General features: G+C 34.5%; 2 protein-coding genes across 4 annotated transcripts in view; one reads left to right on the forward strand and one right to left on the reverse strand.

The window, feature by feature from the left end:
- On the forward strand, positions 1–26,594 carry LOC145666678 (uncharacterized). Its single transcript, XM_081734152.1, has 4 exons — positions 1–573; positions 11,092–11,305; positions 15,007–15,349; positions 24,654–26,594. The coding sequence occupies exons 1-4, from the start codon at positions 427–429 to the stop codon at positions 25,195–25,197; spliced, it is 1,248 nt and encodes a 415-aa protein (XP_081590278.1). The 5' UTR covers positions 1–426; the 3' UTR covers positions 25,198–26,594.
- The window catches only part of LOC145666680 (uncharacterized), a 346,326-nt gene that overhangs the window by 318,168 nt on the left and 324 nt on the right, over positions 1–27,834 (reverse strand). The window lies entirely within an intron of this gene.

Here is a 27,834-nt window from a genome sequence, read left to right on the forward strand (position 1 = left end):
ATCTATGAGAACGGAAAAGTAGAAAGGGAAGCTGTGTATTTTTAGGCTATGAAGTGTCAATGTCAGCTGTTTTGTTATCGTTCGTTGTCACTGATTTGTAATGCAGTGTAAAGCTACTAATTATGTGAATAACCAGTTTAATATTTACATGCGTAAATCATAAAACAATAATGTAATTGATAAGATATTCCAAGGGGGTATAAATTGTTATAATGCCACTTGTGACTTACGAAACAAAACATTAGAAGTGTGTGTGTCCGTTGGCTCCTAACCAGAGTTATTTTCAAGGTCCCAAAAATAAACAGCAGAGAGTTAATCAGTTTGGCAGGCCTTGAGCACTTTAGACTAATTTTATACAATGGAATACGAATCGCTTCGAAACTTCAGGACACGGAAGTGTTTCAAAGTTGTGTTTGTATGATATGAATGGACCCAGAAATGGCGCAAGAAGTGCAAACGAAATTTATTTTACATTGGAACTATAGAGGTTTTTCAGAGCTTCCCAAGGAATTAAAGCATAATGGAGAACATGTAGAAGAGCTGTATTTAAAATGGAACAATTTAGTAGTTGTAGTAAGTATTTGCAGTGGATAGTTGATTTAGTTTACGTAGTTTTTTTTTTTTTTTTTTTTTTTTTTAAGGGTGCTTCTTGTTGCAGATAATGTCTTTTTTAAAAAAGAAGAAGCTAGAGAAGTGCTTAAGTATCTGATAAATGTTTGCTTGACGTCTAATACAATATTTTAGTCTAGAAAATTAGATGAATAAAACCAACCTGAAAGCTGTAACCTAACCTGAAGATGTAAGAAATCTATTAAAATTTGGTAAGCAGTAAAACCGTTTTGAAGGTAGAAATGTTACCAGTATTTTAGAAGCTCTAACTTAACCTTAAAATGTAAGAAATCTGTCGAAATTTAGTACCTGAAAACTCTAACCTGACCTAAAAATGTAAAAAAAAAAAAAAAAAAAGTCAGAATTTGGTAGAACTTTCTGCTCGAGTAATGCCGATCCATTTTGTTAAAATTAATCGGGTGTAATTTCTCGTGTTTGTGTAAGAGCCCCAACTGGAGCGAGGATTGTGAAGTTTACCCTGAATTTATTTTAAATGAAAAAAAACTTTACCGGACCCTATGTCACAGCATTGTGTTGTTCTGTCAGTAGCAAAGGCAAAGCTGCAGGTTCCACATCTATAACTAAAGTAACGGCATTTATTCCAAAGTTGGGCGTCTGCTTTCGCCACGTTTTTTCGCTGTTATCTCCTCTGCACACTTTGTGTAATTTGTTATTAGGTTCATTAATCCGTGCTCTTCACAAACTTTTAAAAAACTTTGCTCGTTATCAACGTATTGCTTCACAAATGTTAAAACTGTTAGTTCATTGCCCTTGTACATTCGCCATGTTCATAACATAAATGCTCGTTTCTTTCCCACAATGCAACTGTTTGGTTACCTTGCGCCAAGTAGTTCCCTCCGCTCGCCGTATAGTCCCATGTTTATAGCCGCATATATATAACAAATAAACAGATTTTTCGAGACTTTCATATATTATCAAGCACACAAACGATCAAATTATCCATATCTTTCCTGTAAATTTTAAAAATTTTGCTGGAAACGGACGCCCAACTTTGGAATTTAACCCAAAGTAACAATGTAGAAACAATGGTTTACTATTATGTAAATCTGCATACACACAGTGTAACTATCCAACATCTTACATCCATTTCCTGAAGACATTTTAAGTTCCAGCGACTTCATATAATATCCACCTACGCGCCTTGGGAGCTATAACCTGTGCTATTGCCTACTCAACGTCCCTCACTTTCCAGATACATTAAATGTTTGAGTTCACTTGAGCAGACGGTTCTACCAAATAGAAAATTTATAGGTAAAATACAATGTGAAACATTTTTCCAATTGGAATGAAGGAATAGGAGTGTGGATGTAACTAATACTGTTAGTCCACAGCAGATTGAAATAAATTTTGAGTGGTAGTCAAACTATTGTACATGTGTGTGTGTCCTTCCACAATCTTCTTTTATGCGTATATACGCCGTCGCTGGCGCGCCTGCTTTGTACGTTCGCATCCCCTCGCTCCCGCTCGGGACTCCTGCACTGACTCGGTTAGACAGAATTTGTGCTTTTTAGTGTCCATTGAGCACAAGCTGGTTCGTATTTTATGCACTGTAGTTTTTATGCCAGATATCTATACTGTATTTACTGAGGTCTCTTTAAGTCAATCTGCAAGTAGTAATGGAGCACCTCATTTAGTGCATGCTCTGCTACAAGAAATGAGCTCTAATCTATCCTGAAAATGTAAAAAATGTGTCAAAATTTGGTAGAACCGTCTGCTCGAGTAATGCCAAAAGTTATTTTAAAAAAAAAAAGACCTGCCGCTGGTCTAGTAGCTAGCGCGTGCGCCTTTGATACACGTTCTCCCGAATTCAATTCCCGGTGGTAGAGCTCTAAAAATGTACTTCCACAATCATCCATTTCCATTAATTATCCGTCTCCTTTAGCCTAAAGGACGTAAACGTAGGACATTAAGTACGAATTTAATTTAATTTCAAGTAAAAATTGCACTTGACCAGATTCGAACTTTTTTGTTTAACATCCCACGTAATGGTTCGAGGCTAAGTGAGGGAGACATGATAATGATATTGAATGGAATGAAGGAAGCGGGTGGAAACGGGAGACTGCGAGGAAACCAATGCATATGCTGTTTGTCCACCACAAAGCCCACTTGGTAGAAGCTGAAATTTGAACTTAGGTCTCCGGCTTACTATTCATATTACAGCATTTTTTCGCACCCACGCTTGTTTACCCAGTAGGTATGAAGATGGATATTGAGAGGAACCCAGCAGGCCTGCAACCAGCCACAGAGGTTTGGGGGTATCATTAAACGTTCTCTTACCAATAGCAAGATTGTGTTTTTTGTATTAATAATAGCATTTTGTGTTCAGGTCTAAAGAGGCCAGGCCCCCCTAGTCCCCCTCTGGTTACGGGCCTGAAACCCAGTATGATAGTAAAAGTTTTAAGGTAAAATATAGTACTTCACAAAGGACGAGTGTGTCAAGCAAATTCACTTATGTAAGCAACTTACTGTAACTAGAATAGTAAACTAACTAACTAACTCTATGGCCTGTGGAACCCGGAGGTTGAATGCCGCGTTAACAAAAGTTTTCCACTGACTTCTACCCTTAGCCAGTTGGATCCAGTTTCTACTTTGTTTCCTATTTCTGCGAGATTCGTCTTAATATTATCCTCCCATCTGCACCTAGGTCTTTCTAATGGTCGTTTACCGGTTGGTCTTACAGCAGGGTTTGCCCAAGTGGGCCCAGCCCGAAAAAACCCACAATGATTAAATTGGGCATGATTGTAGCTTTCGGTGACCGACAGAAAAATTGCCAAAAGTGAATATTTTTAATTTTTAGGGGGTCTAAAGAGGGGATGAAAAATTTCCCCCATGTTATTTAATGGCCTTTTTTGGACCTATAATCTCATGTTTTAGGTACTTAGAATTGGAATAAAAACTTAAAATTCGGTATGCTTGTACGTTTTCTTAGCAGTATCTAAGTAAATCAGTAAAAAATTAAAAATCCAACTTAAAGTGGTTTTATAGGGAACTGAAAAATCTTTCCCATGTTATTTATATGGAACACCTTTTACACCCCCAAATTATTAAGCACTTCCTGTAGGGCTAGAATGGTTAAATTTGACATCATTGTAGCTTTTCGGAACAAATCCACAGGAAAATTGCCAAAAGTGAATATTTTTAATTTTAAGAGGGTCTAAAGATTGGATGAAGAATTTCCCCATGTTATTTAAATGGTCCTTTTTTTTTTAACTTATAATCTCATGTTTTAAGTACTTAGAATTGGAATAAAATCTTGAAATTCGGTATACTTGTACGTTTTCGTAAGCGTTAACTAAGTGAAACATCAGAAATAAAAATTTCCAACCGTAGAGTGGTTTTATGGGGAACTGAAAAATCTTTCACGTTATTTATATGGGACGTCTTCTATACCCCAAAATGTTTAGGCCCTTCCGGCATGATTAGAATGATGAAATTTGGCATGATTATAGCATTCCAGGACTAACCGACAGGAAAATAGCCAAAAGTGAATATTTTAAATATTTTTAGGGGTCTAAAGGGTGATGAAGAAATTCCCTTGTTATTTAAATAGCCGTTTTCTTGGGATACAAAGTCTTATCTTTTAAATAGTTGAATTAGGAAAAGAAATGATAGAATTGTGGGTTCAGGACAGGGTTGGCTGGTTTAAACCAAGGTTTAAACCAGCTGGTTTTTTCAAAAAAACCAACTGGTTTAAACAAAAAAACAAAAATGTTCGTAAAAGTGTAAGTGTTTGTAAAATCTTGATGAACACACATTTGTGGGTTATCACGTTTCACTCCCGTATATTATTCGTATTATATTCAGACCTAAATTCCCCATTCATTACTCAAAAAGATTATACTACAAAAGCAAGTTTTTTACATATAAGTTTATAAATGTTTGTTTTGTGATTTTTTGTAGTTATTATTGTTGTGTAATTGCAATCAAAGAAAAATTCTAAATATTGTTTCGTTTCAATGTTTACTATTGATAAAATACATCGAAATGCCGTACTTTTGTGTGGGGGGGGGTCATACAGACCCCACGAGAGGCATTTAGTGAAATGAGAAGTATCTTTGGTATATATTTATGTATAAATGAGTCTGAGCCAAAGTGGACTCAAATAATTCGTATCTTTATACACTTTTCTTACTGATATGCAAATTAAGTCGTTGTATTTCTTTAATTTGGACCAATAAAAGTCGTTGTTAACTAACTTGAACTAAATTAGTTCTTCTGTACTCCGTAGTACTTTGAAATTGTCCATATGTAATTCTGTATAATGGTTTCACTTGTGCAACTGTGTATCTTTTTGTCCTTCTGAAATGACTCTTGACAGTTATATTAAGAAACATGTAAAGATCAGTACAACGTATTTTTATCAGGATTCCTTCGTGAGTGAGTCGGCAGACGTATCGCATTTGTGGCCAATTAGTCCTGGTTCCGAGTTCAAATGGAGGACAATTTCTCTCGGATGTAACCCGAGAAGCAGTTTTTATTCCGCTTTAAAGCTTATGTGACCCCTTCCAGCATAACCCGGCTGTTGCATAATAACATCAAGGCGAAACAAACTTATTTCTGTCCATATATGATATGAATATATAGAGCAAATTATTTAAACCAAATAAACCTGGTTTAAACCAAAAAAACCGGTTTTTTTGTTTTTTTAATAAAAACCATGGTTTTTGCCAACCCTGGTTCAGGAGATGCGAGGCCGTAGGCCGAGCAAACTCGGGGGTCTGGGGGCAGAGCCCACAGCTAGCCAAAAGCTAGTTTATTTTATAAAATACGAATTATACTTTCTTAATGGTCTTAAATTAATTTTCTGGAAAGATCCCTCTTGCAACAAGTTCTCGGGAAATTCCCGTAATTGAACGCACAAGGTATCAAAAGTGAGCTTCAACAATAAAAACCATTTATTTTACGCTGTTAAATTAATATATTTGGTGTTCATATTTGGCAAACGTTAATGAGGCTTCTGGAATGATTCAATCTGCTTTTGTTCGTTCGTCCGCTTGTACCACACATACTACAGGGAATCACTTCCGGTTTTTAAGTGTAAATTTTCAAGGTACAAGCACGAGACACACTAAATTTCCTGTATAGATTTTGGCGGCATACCAACGTAAAATTTCAAAATGGTGACAATTTATTATTTTCAAAATAGCGGGTATACACTCTACAAAGCGCAAATTTCGGTCTTTTAAGTCGAAATTTTTAGAGTAGAAGCACGAGATACTCTAAATTAGCTGTATATATTTTGGCGATGATCCAACGTAAAATTTAAAAATGGCGGCCATTTTTTCAAAACAGCAGTGAATAGAAAATTGTTGCAAGTTGTGACAATGATAATCTTGAAATATAAATCACATTTTAACACTTTTACCCCAAAGACATTGAAATATTTTGATAAAACCCAATTAAACCCGAAAAAAAAACGAAAATACCCGAAAAAACCCATATGGGCCCAGGTGGGTTGGGCTTTTTCAAAAAAACCCGGGTTTTTTCAAACCCTGTCTTACAGGTAAGATTTTAAAAGCATTCCTACTTTCTTCCATCCTGGCTACATACCTGCCCACCTGAGCTTCGACTTGATGACCCTAACAATGTTAGGTAAACCATATAAATTATGTAGTTCCTCATTATGAAGTTTCCACCATTCCCCATTCATGTTTCTCTTGGGTCCGAATATTTGTCTCAGGATCTTTTTCTCAAATACTTTCAGTCTATGTTCTTCCCCCAGAGCAAGTAACCATGTTTCGCAACCATACAGAACAACAGGCATGATTATCGTTTTATATATTTTAAGCTTCAAGTTCCTCGACAGAATTCGCGACGACAGGAGATTTTGAACCGAATAATAACACGAATTCCCTGCTTTTAGTCGACATTTAAGTTCTTCGTAAATATCGTTGTTCTAGAATTATCTCAAGCTAAGGTAAGTTTTTATTCATGTTGTATACTTTAACGTGAAAGCATCTAATTCGCGCAAAGAAAGTCCAAAATCTGAAGAAGAAAAAAAAAAAAATAATGTGATCACCTTAATTGTACCAACAATATACTAACAAGAAGCTCAAAAACCCAGGTGAGTTTTAAAGTAATTTTTTTTCAGGTGGGTCCAACCCGAAAAACGTCGCCAGTTTTTTTCGGGCTGGGCCCACTTGAGCAAACCCTGATTTAAGTTGTAGCACACTTTTCTTAATCATCTTGTATAGACACACTTTAGCAATGTGTGTAGAAGCAATTATGAATTGCTGCTGTAAAGTTTTACATAACATGTGTCATGGCTCATAACACACTAGCATAGAATTATCATGTAATTAAGAACGCCAATTAGCATTATTTGCCAGATAAACATTAAGAGAAAGAGGCTGTCTCTGCTCATTGATCTTCTAAAGCAGCGTTTTTCAGTTCATAGTTAGTGCGAAGTTGCTTTTGTGTTCCCGATCATAAAGAAACATTACAGTATACAAAATAAGTACAATTCAATTACAGAAGTTGAAGAAAATGATTGGAGTGAGGTTCAGCAGTGAGACTATATGAGACGTGGACCTAGCGTTAAACTTGGAATCCAAACCACATAACCTCCCGCTGGGAATTGTATTTATTTTACTAAGGGTGTGAGTCACTAACGAATCTGATACAAATATCATTTCACTCACACGTGTCTTCCTTAGTATCTCAATTTTCACAAGCAGCAATACATTAATATATTTTTGTCATGTATTTTTAATGTAAAGGGAATGCATCATTCTATCAAATAGATAAAATTAGTATTGATAGTAATAATACATCTGTTTATGGGAAAAAAAGGTTAAACACATTTTTAATAATATTACAATTTACCTCAATATATAAAATAAATAATATCGAGTAATATTTTTGAAAGGAACGCCGTTGTCTAGTGGTTAGAGGGGCCAGTGCTTCCCCAATTTTTGGCATCCACCTAGCGTCGTGAGGCAAACTGGGAAATCACGTAAATAAAAGACGTAACAGCCACTAAATGTAGAAAGCTCCCGATACGCCGCTTAGCGATAGGGTGACACCACGTGTTCGTCTCTAGGCTGGACATAGTTCCTGTCCAGCTAACAGATGGTGTGGAGCGGCTCTGGTCCAGAAATCGGGCCGTTATGCCAAGTGATTCGGTTTGTTTTAATATTTTTAAAGTCTTTTTCTGCTTATCCTTTTAGATTCAGTAACGTATAATGTCTCTTAGTGAGAGCTAGTTGGGTTAATCTCATAATAATAATAATAATAATAATAATGTAAACATACTACATTCAAAGAAACTTAGTTGGAGACTTGATTATGTTACTTTATCAATGTTTGATATATATATATATTGTCGGTATATAACTTTCTAAAATCTGTCTGTAATATATTTTTAAAACATTTTAATTCTGCTTATTCTAGCTTTAGATCTATATATAACTTCTTGTCAAAGCAAACACTTATATTAATAGTCTATTTATCGACTGTAGTTCTTTCCACCTTACACTTCTTCGTTCCCTCTCTCGTTCTTCAACACCTTCTCAGGCTCATTCATGTCTTGTTTCTCTCGCATGCTTATGAACAGCGTTGTATTCACTCTTTTATCGAACGTCGCCTTTATATTGTTTAATCCTTTTTTAACTTCTTTTTTGCCTCTCGTGTATACTTCATATCATATTCTTCCCTTAATTTTGTACTCCATCCCTTCTTCATTGTGTTATATCTCCACTTTCTTTTCTTCTATTCTCTTTCACTAAGTCCAATATTCTCCTACCTTCTTTTGTGTATGTTCTTCCGCCGTTTTCAATAGTTTCTTAAGGACTTCTGTTTTTACCTGCAGTGCTTTCTATCCCAAACCGTTTTTTCTTTCCGTCTTTTCCATTTTCATCTAGTAATGAATGGAACTTCCGTTTCTCTTCTTTCCTCCTCTCATTCTTCCCGTAGTTGTCTTTTCTCCATGTTCATAGTACAATTGTTTTTCATCTCTTCACTTACTTCACTCTTATGCTCATGGGCGGCGATTCGGGGGGCGGGGCAAAGGGGTAGTTGCCCCCCCCCCTTTTTAGAGTTACCAATTAATGTATATAGTTTCATTTGGAAATGTAAAGTTGTTGTATCTTATTACTGGTTCATAGAAAAAATTGTGCTATATAATATTTGCGTTGCGCGAGTACGTTTTGTTTGTCTTCCCATGGAGTTAAGAAAGCTACAAGAATTGTGTTTTAATTGCCACGCAAAATTGACCAAAAATTAACCGATTGGAGTGCAACAATTGCAGCGTACTTTCATTTCTTCTTACAGTAGCTCGATAAATGTCAACCGCTTTAAAACTAATTGAGAGAATATTTAAAAAAAAAAAATATTTCACAAGTTATTCTTTAATTGCACAAAAATCGACAGTTGCTAAAATGTCTTTTCTTCTTTCTAATAATAAGGAATGTTGATTAAAAAGAGAGTAATAAGAAACAACAACTACCTTTTTTACTGTTTTGCAGTGTAATATACGAATCAAGTGGTTGTGTTTAGGGGTGTATGAGTGTATATACAATTAAATTTAATGAATTCAAGATAATTCTAGGTTTTAAGATTATTTTGTATAACTGAAGTGTCGAGCGATCCTAAATATTGTTGTGTTTGATGTTTTCCAAGAAAGTGAAAACTGCACTAATGGCAACGAACATGGTTCGGGAAGCAGCAAAAGTAAATATTTCATTAAGTGTCGTAGCATATGCTTGTAGTATTTACTGTCCTTCTAAGAGTACTGCCACACATAGATTTAATGGCATGTGTGAATTAAAAAATATAAGTTGTTCGTTAATCCCCAGTTTCAATATAACTTTTGCAAAATAAACCTCATTATTCATTACTATGATTAATATTATCCTTTCTATTTATTTGTTTTACAAATTTGTTATTAAATAATCTGATCACACAATTTTCCAGACAGAATTTTAAGATGTTCATGACAAGGAATCAAATCTCTTCTTTCACTTTCGTTGTTTAAAAGTACAAAGGGCTAGTACCTATTTACCTTGCTCTTGTCAATTTACTAAATAAAAAATGAAATACGATATACGGTATTTTAACTGAAAAAGATAGTATCCTATTAATTATACAACTTCTCGTAAGCTAACATTGATATACGAATATTCAGATCATGTCTTGCCCCCCCCTCCCCCCACTTTTAACGTCCAATCGCTGCCACTGCTTATGCTAATACACGCCCTCCGAGCATTCTTTTGTGTGTCACTTCGTTTTGAACCTCCCTTTTTCCTGTTTTATTGTCATACCCTAAAAATTCATTATGTTCCGTCTTTCCACTTATAATCCTAATCCTTTTTTCTCATTCTCAATTCTTCATACAGTTTTCTCCGACTGTCTTTCTTTTTTTCCTTTCCGTATTTCTAAACAATCTTTCACATAGCTGCAAAACACAATTAATTTCTTTTCCTTCTTTTTTCGATTTTTGTACCCACTTGTTCATTACAGTCTCTGACTCGGGGCTTAATCTTGATCCTATAATCTTATAATCTTTTGTTACTCTTTTCTGTCTTCCACTTTTTCATGTTTTCCTTCATTTCTTCGTCCACTACCTTAAAAATGTAATCTTTTCTATGCTTGGAAACATCACTTTAACATTTATACTAAATATTAACGTCTTCTTACTTTCATACTTATTCTATTTTTCACTTGATTTCTCATGTATTCCTTGCTCTGTTACTTTCTTGTCTTATTTTTTCTATCATCTTTATTTCTTCCAAAAATCCAAAAGTGTTCTTTCTACGATCCATCATCGGAAACTTTTGATGTTCGAGATTGTGCCGTTCTCATCCAATAATTTCTTTAAAACTCATGTTTATTTATTTATTTATTTATTTATTTTCTATTATTTCACTACCACTTCTTCCTTGATCTTCCTATCCACTATTACTTTATCTCGTCACAAATCTTCCTGTTTCTGTTCCGTCGCTACCCTAGTTCCTCCTTTGTCGTCTTCTTGTATTACAATTTTTTATTTTTCCTTAATTCTTTAACTCTTCTTCCTGTTATTTTTTTAAAACATATTTCACTCTCGTGTTCATATTTTGCTTCATTATTGCACCACTTTCCTTATTATCTGTTTCTCCCTCCTCTTTTAGTTTTCTTGATTCTGTCGTATTATCTTTCACTTTAAACTTATGTCCAAATTAAGGTATTTTCCCTGTTCCTTTAGTTCCACGTTTCCTACTATTACTACTTTATTCATGTTTCCCACCTTTTCTTCTTTCGATCTTAGCTTCATCTCTTTCTCTTGTAGTCTCTGTCTCCTTCTCAAACCTTTTTCTGATTGATATGTAAGTTGGTGATGATTATGAAATGTGAAAACATTAGCTTATGTATATTATATACATATGTAATGTCCATATTGTTTACTTGTAAATTTTGTTATTGATTCACAATATTTCTTTCTTTCTTTTTTTCCTTTTTTTTTCCCAATATTACTTCACACAGCCTCGATGGGTTGGAAATCTGCAATCTCTTACCAACTTGTATTTATTTGCAAATCAATTAAGAAGACTTCCAGAGGAAATTGGAGAGTTGTGTACTTTGGAAACGTTAGATATTGGACAGAACCAATTAACGGAATTACCAAAGACCATCGGCAAACTAAAGAAACTCTCAAGACTTATTGCTGTTTCAAATAATCTTCGATATCTTCCGAAAGGTAATATATTATATACGTGGTATTATTAGGATAAGTATCACAAGACTAATCTTAGTGATAAGTTACAGTTAAACAAATGACCTTCATTTATGGCAAGTACATCAACGTGAAAGCAATTCTGATTCTGATGTCTTTTTCAATATCTGGTACTGAAAATAACTAATATTTCAAAGATGGGTACGTGAGTTTTCTGAGGATCTCCTATTTTTTCCCATATACTCATTAATTAATTCTTTCATGACAATTGTTTCCTTCAGCCTAACGGGCACAATCATTCGATAGTAAATTAAAGATTTTAGAAGGATGCCTCCCTCAGAATTCGTTACTTTTAAAGGGACCTCTTTCTTTCAAGTCAGTTAAGTAAAGTGTATATTTGTATCTATAATTACGAGGAGGTTCTGAAAAGTTTTCGTGCTTCCTCCCTGACTTATAACTAAAAGTTTGTTCTCAATGGTAATATATAAATTGATTCTCTATACGTTAGTGTACAGTGACAAATAGTCCTAATTGAACGTTTTCTTTCTTTTCCTTTTTTACATATTCATTTTACACAGAGAACGAGCTGTTTTTCGGTCCATTTTTATCCTTTCTACGTGGTGGAATGCTTGAAAACTTTGTTCACAGAACTAATAATTCACATCGATAAATTCCTTCAAATTCAATTATAAACATATTGGGCAAGTACACTTTTTAAGCCTACTGCTTTCGTCAATAATTTGAACCGGGAAAAATGAAAAGAAAAGAAAAGAAAAGACACTTAAACCAACCTACTTATACAATCATTTATTCTCGATTGTATCGGATTATATGTACTTTCAAATGCAGATTTGTGTAATGTTTCTTTCAACATCATTCACCAATAGATTTTGCTTGCATGTCGTTTCGTTTTGTTTATTAAATTTTGAGAGACATCGGTTTTAGATAAAAGGCAGTTAAACAATTACAGAATTCAGTTAAATAAGTAAGGTGTGTTAAAAATTTCGTAACTTACAAACAAGTGCAATTGAGTAATATTAGAGTAGAAAAATAGAATTGTCCCTGGAACATTATACTTAAAAACAAATAAATAAAAACTAAGGTAATTTAGCAGCTTTGTTTGTAGAATTTTAATAGATAGATATATGAGTATATCTGTGCATCATATAGTCTTATCTGCAAACAAGAGTACTGGGCTTTTAAAAGGAAGCTGTCCTCAAAACGCAAGCATAATGAAGACGTATTAGCTTTCAAGCCTCGAAAACTCGTCGACAATATGTGTAGAAAGGAGCGATGGAAAAGAAGGGAAATTAGTTTAAATACGAAAAACTTTCAAATGTTCTATAGTAAGGTAATATTTAAAAATAATGTGTAGCTTTTCTGTAATGTGTATATCGACTGAAGATGTACTAATATGAATTGTGTTTTAATTCAATAACAATTAGACCAATATGGAATGTATGTACCATATAGTTCAAAATAATGGAAATACCTTAATAAAATGCAATTTGCCTAATTAATACAGCGTTGAATCACTTTTGGCCTCTAGTGCAGCTTCTATTCATTTTCTTTTCGGAACCGAGACACATACGCGTGAATTGTCTCCATAGGAATAGTCGACCAATTCATACAGTGCAGCACTTAGTTGCATTATGTTTATGAAGGGAGAAGTTGTGCCGGATTCTATATTTCAAAACTGCCATATTTGTTCAATAATGTTGATGTTAATGAGGGGAGTTTAAAGGGCCAGGGGAGGTGTTTAAATTCATTGTGATAATACTCAAGCCACAGATGAACAGATCTAGTGGCGTATGTTGGCGCATTGTCACCTTGAAAGACTGGGTTGTTGTTAAGGAACAACATTTGCACAATAAGATAGCCACCTGAAGTGCTCACATAATCTACATAAAGTAATTCACCCTTTTGAATAATAATAGAATCTGCCGAATATCATGAAATTTCTTCATACAGTAGCATAGAGCCGCTGTCATGTTTAACGGTACGGAGTGGGCAATCCGAAGCATATGCTCCTTTGGACGTCCGCTATATATAAACCCAGCTTCCTATTGGAAACAACGAAAAAGATGATTCATATTATTTTCTTCCAATCATAACAGTTCATGTTTTATGTTCTCCACATCATTCTTTTCGTGCTACCGTGTTGATTGGGATATCAGATGTCGCAATTCGACCGCAAACATTTCAGTTTCTGCAGCCCTTGTAGAGCTGTAATTTTGGTGTTCATGATTAATTTGTTGCTTCTAACTCGTCCAGGAAAAGACTCCCATCTGAACTCAAAACAAGGACTCCTACCTAAACTTTATTTCTGCCAACCCCTCCGAAACAAATTTCATTATTCTCATTTTTCTTTCTTTCTTTCTTCACAAAACCTGCTGATAGAAGATATCACTTAAGTTTAGAGATGAATATGTAATTACTACATAATAAAAATTATGGCAAACATCAAAGCACCTCTTTCCTAAATCCATTGCCTCGGCTATCCTCTGTATACATGTACCGTTTGACCAACTGGTGGATTTTGCTGACGTTTGCTGTTTAGCACATTAATATGAGATTCCCGATGGAAAACACAGAACTCTGGGTTTCCAGGAGTATAAAAGTTGCCATTTCCTGGAAATTTTGATTACGACTGGAAGGCAAAACGAAGTTGTCTCGCTCAACCATCTTCGTTGTATTAGTGGAGACCAGCAATGTAAGACGCCGCAGCAGCTTGAATTAAGGTATAGAGACTGATACCTTACAGAGAATCCGTATGCAGATTCATGTAACTCATCGACACAGAAAGTGAGAGGCGATGTTTGAGTTCCTCCACCGCAGTCATATGACTGTTCTGCTTTAATGCTCAGCGAGATCCGTCACTTTTGGTTTTCTGCTGACCACTGGTCATCGCTAATGTGATTTTGCTTTGAGTTTGTAGATTATCACCTTGGACACTCCCTCGCACTGACATACTTGCCAGTTTTGTCACGCTTGCAGCACATATCCGAGTGCCAACAAATTGCCCTCATTTGAAATCAGAGACGTCGCCCATGGTACACTACCACCGTCTGGCAAGTTCTGTGCCGTTCTACTGCTCCTCACGTAGTATGAAATTTGGCCTAACACACCATCACCAACCACCCAGTGCTGTGGTCGCTGTCTGCCGTTGGTATCACAGACATCTATCTGATGTTTGCAACTTCAGGTGTTTGTATTAAATTTATAAATATCTGTATATGTGTATGCTGCTTCGATAAGGCAGTTTTTAAAATTCCGTGATGGTTTTCTGGCGTCCACTTATTCAATCAGTTTATGTAGTTCCAGAGAGCGAAGAGAAAGTTTTAGAGGTTACATGCGAAGCCAGAAATAAACCACCTCCAACAGTGCATACACATCAACATGTCAAGAAAAATGGTACAAGCCAGATGAGCTAAAGAAAAGCGTACCAGTAAGTAGGAGAATTTCAGGAAGACCAAGACAATCGACTGCAGCACATGTAGTGTGGGAAGTGATATATTTCCAGCATCACCTGTAAACTTCTTTCTTTCTCACTCTTAATCTTGAACTGCAGAAGTTTGTATAACGATGGGGAAAATGCATCGTGTATTGATCTATTTAAGTTTACATATCGTAAAATATAATCTGACCTTATTTACTGAATTGTACTCTTTGCTACTGAATATTCTTTTACTTGTATGGTTAATTTTGTATCTTTTATATTTCAGAATTAGGACTCCTATCTTCCCTAACACACTTGCAGCTGAGTAGGAATAACCTGATTACACTACCTCCTGAAATATGTGAATGCAGAAATCTCGAAGAGCTTGGATTAGATCAAAACCATCTGTTATGCCTTCCGCAGGAAATAGTATATCTGCCGAAGTTGGATGTTCTTTCTCTTACAGGAAATAATTTATTATATTTGCCTTCATTACCTTTTGTTTCGAACCCAAGTTTATACTTGGATGATAACCCCAACTTGAATTATATTCCTTATGTAATTGGATGCCAGATCAGTAGCAGAAACGGGAATCTTGCAGGAGGCGTGTGGAACTTAAAAATATATGGGTGAGTTTTCTTTCTTCATGTGATAGTTGTAACAGGCAATTAAAATACAAAGATTGCATTTGGTTATTTTAAATATATTTTACAAAAACAAGTCATAACAACTTGCGAACAAGTTGTTTTATTTTTACGTCGAAGTTCTAAATATAGATATTGCTCCCGTTTTAAACTAGAAATAATAATGAGTGTTGGAATGGTACTAGGAAAGAAGTCGCTCAGATCTTATATGTAAAGGTGCCATCCGAGAATTTGCCATTGAAATCGAAGGAAAGAAAAATAATCTGACTTAAAATGATCGCCCGAGGGATTCAAACGCGAAACCTCCCGATTGCAAAGTGAGAAGCTAATCATTTATTTACTCTCAACTATGTAGTCACCCAAAGGAAATTATTTCCAATTTTATTGGAAGAACATCACTTTGAGCATAGTATTATCTACCTTTAGTTTAATTTGATTTTAATGTATTGCATTAAATAGAACCATTACGTTATACATAATTGAAATATACACTTCATGACCACCCTCTACTTTTTGAACGAAGTCATTGGGCTGACGTAAGAATCGCAGAGCACAGCAGAACCGCTCGCCAGACGATGACAGGGATATCACTCGACCAGTCAGTTTGATGCTTGTGCGTAGAATGCTGAAAGCCGATGATATATCAGAATTCGATTGAGGCCTGATTGTTATCGCCAGACAGCTGGAAATTAGCATCTCGGAAAGAGCGCGACTTGTCAGGTGTTCGGTAGCTGCCGTGGTTAGTGTCTTCAAAGGTGGGGAAATAACACTGCAGTCAGTATGAAAAACCACACGCCTAATTAAAAATCTCGGACGTCTTTTACTGTCAAGGTTGGTATAATAGGATAGAATGCAAACTGTGGCACAATTAGCAGAAGACTTTCAACAGTGGACAAAGCACGAGTATGTCTACACACATAATTAACTGTACACTTAGATATGGTCTTCCACAGCCGACGTCCTACACGTGTAGCAGTTAACCGTACACCATCGTCAATTACGACTGGAATGAGTACGTGCCCATCGTCATTAGAACCCCGAGCAATGACACAACGTTGCATAGTCCAACGAACCATGGTACTGCCTTCATCACATTGATGGTCGGGTCAGAATTCATATTCTTCCAGGGAAACAGCTGCTCCAAACGTGGACAGTTGGACAACTGATTGATTGTGGCTCTATTATTATTATTTGGGGAACCTTCACATAGTCATTTATTGGCCTAGTAATGCGTGCGAAGGACTGCATAACAGCTCCTAGCGATAAGCAGGTCGTTCTTGATCAGATCATGTACACCTGTCCATGTGGGCCATATTTTCAACTAGTAAAAGCATAATTCCAGCTCCTTGTAACAAGACCAGCGTTGTGCTGCAGTAGTTCGAGGAGCACAATGGTAAATTTTAATTGTTGCAGTAGTCCCCAAACTCACACAATCTTAACTCAATTGAATATATTTGAGATGTCATTGAACGTCACATACGAGCTTATATATCCCCTCCACGGAATTTACAGAAATTAAGTGGCTTGTATGTGCAGATGTGGTCCTCCATGCTTCCACCTACCTACCAAGGTCTCAATGCTTTTGTAGCAAACCACATTGCTGCTGTCGTGCGAGCCAAAGGGAAACACATTAGATCTTAGGTATGTGAGTATAATGTTGTGGTCAGTATATAGACGATTGGTATAGAACTTGTCAAATTATGAATACAAGTAAATTTAAATTTTAAAAATAAGCCAATAACAAGACTTTCATTTGACTAGAATTACGAATAGTACTTTTATTCAATTTGATTCGCATGTAATCAATTGAATAACAGATATCTTGTTTAACTTTTTTTCTTATTTATTTATTACTGGGGAACCAATATCGTTTGTCGGTAGTTTATTGTAGAATATTAACGCATAAGTGATCTTTAAATATTGTTATTGTATGTGAAAATGTGCAAAGTGTATCGGTTTTTAGTTTCATAGTTGCAAACGTGGATAAATAAGCTAGATTAGTTCTCACAAATAATCTATAAAGTTTGTCTCATCTATTTTAGCAAGTAACGGTTGTGTATAATAAGGAGAAATAAAAAAAATGACGAAGAGCTTCAGAACATCTCTATAAGAAGACATTTGTATATTTTCTGTTCTTCAGAGAATACCTTTGTAACTAGTACCACTGTGACTGACCACTGAACACTGTGTGATGTGTGATGCGTGTCTGAATGAAAGAACACGAAATAAATGAAAATCTAAAAAGAACAGGTATATTGCAGCAAGTAATTATGCTGCATGTATCAAAAGTCCGGGGCCATAGCCCAACTCCATTATAAGTAAAGATTAAAAAAAAAAAAAAAATGTTCAAATAGGTGGTTTTCAATCTAAATTGCTTTATTTTTCCAATCGCATCAGCCGTTTGAGCTTCACACTGGTAAAGCCCTATATTCAGTGGTGCTATTCAGTCGGTTCGCACCTGTTCGGGCGAACCGGTTGTTAAAGTATTTCGAGTTCGCAGAACCGGTTCTTAAACTGAGATAAATCTACATACACACACACACACACATCACCAAGCCAAACGTGAAAGAAAGAAGCCAAACAAAGTATGTGTTTAAACCTGGCAGAACCCATTTTTAGAATTTGAATGTATGCATATCATTTGTTCACGATTGTTCTCATAAAATTTTCGTTTGTTCAGGACTTATAAACAATTTACATCAAAAAACAAAATGGGCGGTGGCAACTTCACGTAGCAGAACCCATTTTCGGTAGTCGAGAATAAACTATGCAGATAAGATTTCTAGATCTTTTTGTATTTCTATTAGCATAGCAAGTGTGTGCATTGCAAATTTCAACTGGAAGGAAAAACTTGTAGAATACAAATTTTTCACAACCAAAAACAATTGACCTATTTGAAGAACATTACTTTGCTCTGTACATACAAGAAGATTAATAGAGGGCGGGGGAACGGTAAATTTTATTTTAAGTTTCTTTGTTCTTAGAAATTCTTATAGGGTTAAACGTAAATCCCTCAGAAGAAGGAATAGACGTTTATTCCTTATCTCAAATGCTCAGATATCAAGAATGAGAACTGGGATCATATGAGTGAAGTAGTGAAAGTTATTTATATTTGAAACTCATACATACCATTATTAACAATTGTCAATCCATTGCTGGATGAGGGAATTATATGTATCTACCTATTGTTAAAAAATTAGAATAGCACCACTGCCTATATTAAATGAAGAAGCAACATTGCGAGTTTAGCAAACTCTTTCCCTTGGGTCTTCATCATATCAACAATACAGCATTGTTGGAAAGTGGATGTTGAGGTGTTCTGTTCCTCTCACGTAACAATGTACCTTCCCCTCGACATTTTTTTTCTTGCCCTTACGTTCCGTTCGAACAGCCTGCTGCAGTGGAACGTTGATTTTTCATTTAACATAGGGCGCTGTAAGAGTGTGAAGCCCACTTTTCCATATATTCCTTTCATGTTTTCAATTCAGTTTTAGTTATGGCTGGGTTTTCCTCCTTCATATGTTATGAGCATTGCTCTTTGGTCTTCGAGATTTAAAGTTCCTCTTAATCTCATAAGCTACATCTACTCTTCTCGTGTTACACTCTTTTCTACCTCTTCATATTTTGTTTTGTCTACTTCTTGCCAGATCTACAATTTCCAGTTCTGATTGAAATGATTTCTTATTTTATACTGCTCCTTAGCCCCTTTTTGTTGATATTCTTCAGCTTTCCCGTCTATTAATTCCAGTATTTCTTTCGTAATTCATTCTTTTCTTGCTATTTTCTCTTCATGACCTAACAACTCCCTTCGCGCTAGTAAATAGGTCAGTTTTATGTGTGAAAATTCTTGGTTTCCATCCTTTTTCTTGTGTTTTATCAAGTGTTCTTTGCTTGAAGATATCCTGAATTTCTTTGTTTATCCAGCCAGCTTCTTTGTCAAGTTTGCCACATTTCTTCTTACATTCAGTCGAAATGTTTTAACAGCTTTTTCAGACCAGCCATCCCAAGTGAGGTTTTTTCCTGGATTTTCCTTATTCACAGCAGGAAAATTCCGGGATGGTATCTAACATACAGATCCCAGGTCGCTTTCTTCCTTTCTCGGATAGTGTGCTCGCCGAGAGACGTCATCCTCATTTGTGACGGGTTGAGGGCCGCAGATGCCGGTAATGTCCAGAAATATGTATAAATAAATATCTTCTTCCTCACTTTTTTAAAAATTTTAATTTACTCTTTATCACAACTGTTGTGATTGCTATCCATATCTGCTTCTTTGTACCTTCCACAGATCTTAATTTGGTTTCTGTACCTTTCCGTAACGAGTACATAATAAATATATATATATATATATATATATATATATATATATATATATATATATATATATATATATATGCTATTTTGATATACGTGTTGAACCTATGTAATATATTTAATCTGAAATTTTAAATACATAAATTGTACGTTTAAATTTCTTGAATAGTGTATCTGCCACCACTTGCTTATTCTTCATGTATAGAGCAACTCAAAAGCATAATAGCAATTTAGACATATGGTTGGTACCATGAACATAGTTGTGGTTGTCTAAGGGTCCAGAAGAAAGTAATTTTAAAAGCATAATAAAGCATAATTTTAGAAAATAAAGCATAAAGCATAATTTAAAATATATAGCATAATTTTTGGAAAATTCTATTTAACTGCAAGTTTAACAAATACTATATTAATATTTTTTAAACCAATATTTACAATGCAAAACACTGAGAACATAACAATGAAGAAATTATTTTTATTTCTGCAAACTCTTCGGTGTTATCCTTTGATGGGGAGAGAAGAAAAAGGAAAAGAAGAAAACTTTCCGCCAACAATGAATAGTACACAAGAACTCCACACTTTATTGTTATGTATACCTCTTGAACTTGAGCACTTTCTGTACTTTTTGGTGGCATCTTTTACTTTCCCTTCTGTATATATATGCACCTCTAAGGCGCATGCAAGTGATAGAAAAAACTAACTCGAGCAAAGCGTATCTCTTTACAGTGCATTAAGTTCACTAAATATGAAAGACATTGCTTAGGCTACATAGAATAAATACATCAAGATATTTAGATTATTTAATGTATAGTAAATATTATACATTATACACGATTAATGTAAAACAATGGTTGAAATTAACAATAAAGCATAATTTGGAAAAAAAATAAAGCATAATGTGGGTTGCTCTATTCATGTAAAAATTAGATCAGTCTCTCTTTTTCTTTTTCTGCACTTTCCTAGTTTGTACTTCCCACCAGAATACCCCTTTACAACTTTCATGACATTTTCAATCCCTTCATGCACTTGCTCTACTTCATCATCGTGCATTAGCATTAGTATATTTATCGTCTTATCTTCTGAGTTGTTATGAATTTTACTCCAGTGAATCTCCAATTAATAATTCTATATTTTCCCAACCAGAATTCATTTTGTTCCTTCCATTTTACTTCACTTGCTCCCATTATATCAATGAGGAGTCGTTCTGTTTCTGTCTTTAGATTTTCTAACTTGGCTGCTACAAGATACCTTGATATTCCAATTTCCGATGTGTATTTCCTGATTGTGACCTAAGCGATTTCTTGCTTCCCCCGAAATCTGTGAAGCACGTTGCATTTTATAGTATGAGATTCTTAGCTTTTTCCTCTATTCATTCGGTAATTTCGTTTTGGAAATTGTCATTGTCATATTGCGATTTCTTTGAAAATATATGGCAATCGTTTCTACTTACGTTTCACCGGTTATGGATACACTATTTTTGTTGATACTCGTTTAGCAGTTGCGTACTTCTGCCGCAGGCACGTCTAGACTTTTGCTGTAGACCGAGCTCCTTGCTGTGAAGACTGAGTTACAGTTCAAAAAATATATATACCAATTATATATAAAAAAAAAATTCGACGCCATAGACCAACTCCGTTATAAGTAGAGATACGAAAAAGAAAAAAGAAAGAAAGAAACGAAGGTTGTTGAGAATAGGTAGTTTTCAATCTAAAATGATAGAATGTTTTCAATTGCACCAACCGTTTGGGCTTCACACTCTTACGGCACCCTATGTTAAATGAAAAATCAACGTTCCACTTCAGCGTGCTGTTCGAACGGAACGTAAGGGCAAGAAAAAATGTCGAGAGGAAGGTACATTGTTACGTTTCCAACAATGCTGTATTGTTGATATGATGAAGACCCAAGGGAAAGAGTTTGCTAACTTGCAACGTTGCTTTTTCATTTAATATATATATATATATATATATATATATATATATATATATATATATGTATGTATGTATGTATGTATGTATGTATGTATGTATGTATGTATGTATGTATGTATGTATGTATGTATGTATGTATGTATGTATGTATGTATGTATGTATGTATGTATGTATGTATGTATGTATGTATGTATGTATGTATGTATGTATGTATGTATGTATGTATGTATGTATGTATGTATGTATGTATGTATGTATGTATGTATGTATGTATGTATGTATGTATGTATGTATGTATGTATGTATGTATGTATGTATGTATGTATGTATGTATGTATGTATGTATGTATGTATGTATGTATGTATGTATGTATGTATGTATGTATGTATGTATGTATGTATGTATGTATGTATGTATGTATGTATGTATGTATGTATGTATGTATGTATGTATGTATGTATGTATGTATGTATGTATGTATGTATGTATGTATGTATGTATGTATGTATGTATGTATGTATGTATGTATGTATGTATGTATGTATGTATGTATGTATGTATGTATGTATGTATGTATGTATGTATGTATGTATGTATGTATGTATGTATGTATGTATGTATGTATGTATGTATGTATGTATGTATGTATGTATGTATGTATGTATGTATGTATGTATGTATGTATGTATGTATGTATGTATGTATGTATGTATGTATGTATGTATGTATGTATGTATGTATGTATGTATGTATGTATGTATGTATGTATGTATGTATGTATGTATGTATGTATGTATGTATGTATGTATGTATGTATGTATGTATGTATGTATGTATGTATGTATGTATGTATGTATGTATGTATGTATGTATGTATGTATGTATGTATGTATGTATGTATGTATGTATGTATGTATGTATGTATGTATGTATGTATGTATGTATGTATGTATGTATGTATGTATGTATGTATGTATGTATGTATGTATGTATGTATGTATGTATGTATGTATGTATGTATGTATGTATGTATGTATGTATGTATGTATGTATGTATGTATGTATGTATGTATGTATGTATGTATGTATGTATGTATGTATGTATGTATGTATGTATGTATGTATGTATGTATGTATGTATGTATGTATGTATGTATGTATGTATGTATGTATGTATGTATGTATGTATGTATGTATGTATGTATGTATGTATGTATGTATGTATGTATGTATGTATGTATGTATGTATGTATGTATGTATGTATGTATGTATGTATGTATGTATGTATGTATGTATGTATGTATGTATGTATGTATGTATGTATGTATGTATGTATGTATGTATTCATTCATTCATTCATTCATTCATTCATTCATTCATTCATTCATTCATTCATTCATTCATTCATTCATTCATTCATTCATTCATTCATTCATATTCTTGATATGTGAGCATTTGAGATAAGGAATAAACGTCTATACCTTCTTCTCAGAGATTTACGTTTAACCCTATAAGAATTTCTAACAAAGAAACTTAAAATAAAATTTACCGTTCCCCCCGCCCTCTATTAATCTTCTCGGTTGTACAGAGCAAAGTAATGTTCTTCAAATAGGTCAATTCTTTTTGGCTGTGAAAAATTTGTATTCTACAAGTTTTCCCTCCAGTTGAAATTTGCAATGCACACACTTGCTATGCTAATAGAAATACAAAAAGATATGGAAATCTTATCTGCATGGTTTATTTTCGACTGCCGAAAATGGGTTCTGCTACGTTAAGTTGCCACCGCCCATTTTGTTTTTTGATGTAAATTGTTTATGTCCTGAACAAACGAAAATTTTATGTGAACAATCGTGAACAAACGATATGCATACATTCAAATTCTAAAAATGGGTTCTGCCAGGTTACAATGCTTTGTTTGGCTTCTTTGTTTCACGCTTGGCTTGGTGATTATATATATATATATATATGGGGGGTTATCTCGGTTTAACAAACGGTTCTGCGACCTCGAAATATTTTAACAACCGATTCGGCCGAATAGCACCACTGCGTGAAACATAGAAAGCGCCAGATATTGATGGGATATCAGCAAAGCCATGCAAAGTACGGAACACTAAGTTCAGGATAGGCTTAGAAATTAATAAATTAATATGTGAAAAGAATGGTAGGTGCCTTCAGATTTCTGAAAACGTCAGATAGTACCGACATATAGCGCATAAAAATTTGAGAATCACAGAACAATAAATTGACTGACATGCTTCAAAAATCTGTTCAAAATAATTTATAGGAGACAGAAAGCCAAGATAGCTTTCACCAGAAGCCAGCAGGAGATTAATTTGGTTTCAGAAGGAATACCAGGACGCAATGATTCACAGTGGATTAGTTCAAAAAATAATTCAAGTTGGAAATCATCTAAATGTTAAACTGATTGTTGTGTGTATTTACGGAAACTGCTTAAACTAGTTGTTGCTTTCCTTTGCTTTAAAACATTACAATACCTTTTGGTAGTTATAATTAGTACGCAAAATGATGTTTTCGACTATTGGAAAGCGTATAAGAACTTAGATATGGTATTTGTGTAAGAATTTTTTTTTACGTTCTAGCGTGATAATATCAACACTACGGTATTTTGCATGCCGTCCATTAAAATTTATTATTACTGTCGTAGAAGTTTCCTAAAGATGGATGTTTATAATTTTGTAGCGTACTTAACAACACTGAATAATAAATGTAGTATTTTAAATTTTCGTTTGACATGTAGAGTGGAAAAATGTAACTTTATGTTGGCTTGGTAACACTGTTCATCTACTAATATTCCATAGTATGAAACGATTTCTTGCTGTTGGTTTGCTTTGTGCAAAATTTTAGCTTTTTTTATTAGTTTAGAAGTTACATGATTGTCTCAAGTTATAGACTCACCCTTTGTAAATTTCTTTTACTGCAGTCATTCAAAAATGCCTTTGATTTTCTAAAGGAGACCCTGTTACACAAAGGCTTTCTATGTATACTCAGAACTATTGTTAATACTTAAGTCATATTTTGTTTCTTTCTAGGTGTTTTCAGGGTGATGCAGCCCTTACTAATTTCAACAAGGTCACGGTACATGTTCCAGGTGAAACAAATAAACATTTAATTCTTCCACAAGAATTAACGTTATTGAATCGTGGGACAGAGGTTACAGCTCCGTCGTTGTATGAGTTATCTATTAGGATTGTATACAAGATAATGTACAATCAAGGTGTCTTCATAATTAAAGAAAACCACGGACATCATGTGGCGATGTTTCGCCAATCGAATTGTCAATATGGATCATGGAATCTCAGTTGTCTTCCCAAATCTATATTCAATCATCTTTCCCAAGGACCAATATCTATTTGCCCGTGGGCATCATGTCAGATGCCTATTTTTACCTGCTGTGAAGTGTGGATTGTGTCAAAACAAGTTCAGAATAATACCAATAATTCAGTAAATCATGTTTTAACAACTCTCTATTTTTGTTCTAAAGAATGCAGTAATTCTTTTGCTCAAAGTGTTTCGAGTGAGTGGGCGGAACAATGGGAGCAAGCTCTGGTCAGATCTCGCTTAAAGTGGTTTTAATGTGAATATGTACACAATTTTTTTTATTTATCTTACTGAAATTAAATATTTCTTATATTAAATGTTACACTTTTCAATTTTTACGCAACTTATAATGAAATAAAATAAAATCTTTACATTTAGTTGCATTGATTCTGTAATTGATCCTAATATATTTCATTCACCTATTTTTCTGCTTCATTCAACAACAACTTACGTGATCATGTCCAATAGACTTCTATATTATGAGAGTAGTGTGGATATAACAGACATGAAACAAGAAGCAAATGTATTCTTGCAATCATAGTGGTATTTATCAACAATTTTCAGTTTTCATATCTCATCTATAGTATAAGAATTTTAGGTTCAAAAGACGCATTTAAAGTCGAACTTTTGAAGATTTTCGCAGGAAAATAGGTGGGTGAAATACATAAGAATCAATATAACTAAAGGTAAATATTTTATTGCATTCTGTATATTGTTATATTAATTGTTTGAAAAAAAAAAAAAAAAGCCATGGAAAGGAAAACAGGCCTAAAGTAACAGTTTCCTACTGGATATTACACAAACTACGAGGGTCATTTCATAAATAATACACGCGTTGCCAACATTGTGTAATGGTGATGAAATCGCACTAAACCTTGCGTTATTTAAACTTCAGTTTATGGGGCAGCAGGGCTTGTCCTTGTGAGATCATGGCTGTGACAGATGTTTCGGTTACTCTATTTATTGACGATCAGACGTCGTACATTAAGATTGAAGCCCGACAGAAACCATACTGCCTTACATGAAGTTTGAGGTAGTACAGTTTCTCGTTGGGTCAGAGACTTCGAGCCGGAGATGAAAATCAATCCAACGAGTGGAGATCTCCATCTTCCTCACCACCAAGAAAATGTTGACGAGCTCAATCAAATATCACACACACGATGATTTTTACTTATGATCAACAATGAACATCATAACAGTTTCATGCGGAAGAAATGTCGCAGCAGTGTATTACATGACTTCTCGCAAAAAACTGCGCAGAAAAATTAAACAAAACCCACACTCAGTTGCTCGAGGCTGGAACACATTCTCCACGACAAAGTTCGTTCACACTTCGGGAATGCCATTATGTGAAAAGCTATGCGAATACGGTTGGAAGGTGTTACTTTATGCTCTCTACAGTCTGGGCATAAGTCCAACATACTTCGATCTATTTCCAAAGTTGAAACAACTTATACGTCGGCATCGTTTTCCATCTCTAGATGAGTTTTCTGCCACCGTTATCCGAGCCATTCGACAGTTGGACAAAACTAGCATCTTACCTGCAATACTGAAGCTTCCTGGATGGTAGAGCTTGGTCATTAAAAAGCAGGGAGGCTACTTTTAAGACTTGTAAATAGATAGTATTAAAAAAATTAAACATATAAGTAAACAAATATTATTGTGTACTATTTATGGAATGACCCTCGTATTAGTATATCAATCTAGCAGTGTCGGTCGAATAATAGTCTATTTTTGCGCAGCCAAAAAAGAACTACTCGTAGTTTTGTTTCTTGTGTTCCATTACGAAATGGCGTGGTCATGTTGAGACTGTTGTGTGTTGTACGTAGTTCATCCCGATATTCATGAAGCCACGCCTCAACAGCTTCACTAGTGTAAATTGATGAATTATCATCTGGGAAAAGTTGAGTCATTGGGTGGAAACTACATCTGGATCATGAGATGCGTTTTCCAAATTTTTATCATCCTCACTAAATATTTTCTCAACTAAAGAACTGTATAGAATATTTCTTGAACGTACTTATCCAAATATGTTTTGAACACCGGCTAAGTTTAATACCCACTCTCGAATTAATATATATCAGATAAATTTACTGACGTAAATAGATCTAAAATGTGTATCTATCCTTCTCAGAATCCAAAAATCCTACAATGACTGAATTACATAAAGCAACTGAAATCTGGATTATTTAGTTCTTATAAATAATGCTTATATTATATATATATATATATATATATATATATATATATATATATATATATAGTGTTTCAAAACAACAACAACGTTTGGAAGGTGATTCATGATAAGGCAAAAGTATAGACCAACCAGGGTGCACAAATACTTTCTTTCGGCATTATAGGGTGCCGAAAACATAAAAATGAACTTTAAAGGTCTATAGTTCCAAAACTTTGGAACCTACCGTAGTCGGGTCAAGACTTCGCTTAGGAACTAGTGTGTGCCGTATCCAAATATCCAAGTTTCAGAATCCTGCGGTACTTCCGCAACAATTTTTATAGAGGTAGGTAGTGAGTACTTCAAATTATATGCTCGTAGCCAAACTCCCTCTATAAAAATTGTTGCGTGAATACCATAGGATTCTGAAACACGGATTTTTGGATAGAGCCCATAATAGTTCCTAAGTGAAATCTTGACCCAACTACGGTAGGTGCCGTAGTTTTGAAGCTATGGCTTTTATTTTTTATTATTTTTTTTTCTTCATGTTTCCAGCAGCCTAAACCTCCGAAAGGAAACATTTGTGCACCCGAGTTGGTCTATACTTTTTATCTTAGTGTCAAGAATCACCTCCCAAACGTTGTCGGTGTTGTTTTAAAACATCCTGTATATATATAGCTGTGTATAAACTTTTAGTAAATACATCCAACAAATGTAAA

The sequence above is a fragment of the Thermobia domestica genome, chromosome 12 (genome assembly GCF_964235325.1).
Source record: "Thermobia domestica chromosome 12, izTheDome1.hap1.1, whole genome shotgun sequence".
Lineage (NCBI taxonomy): Eukaryota > Metazoa > Arthropoda > Insecta > Zygentoma > Lepismatidae > Thermobia > Thermobia domestica.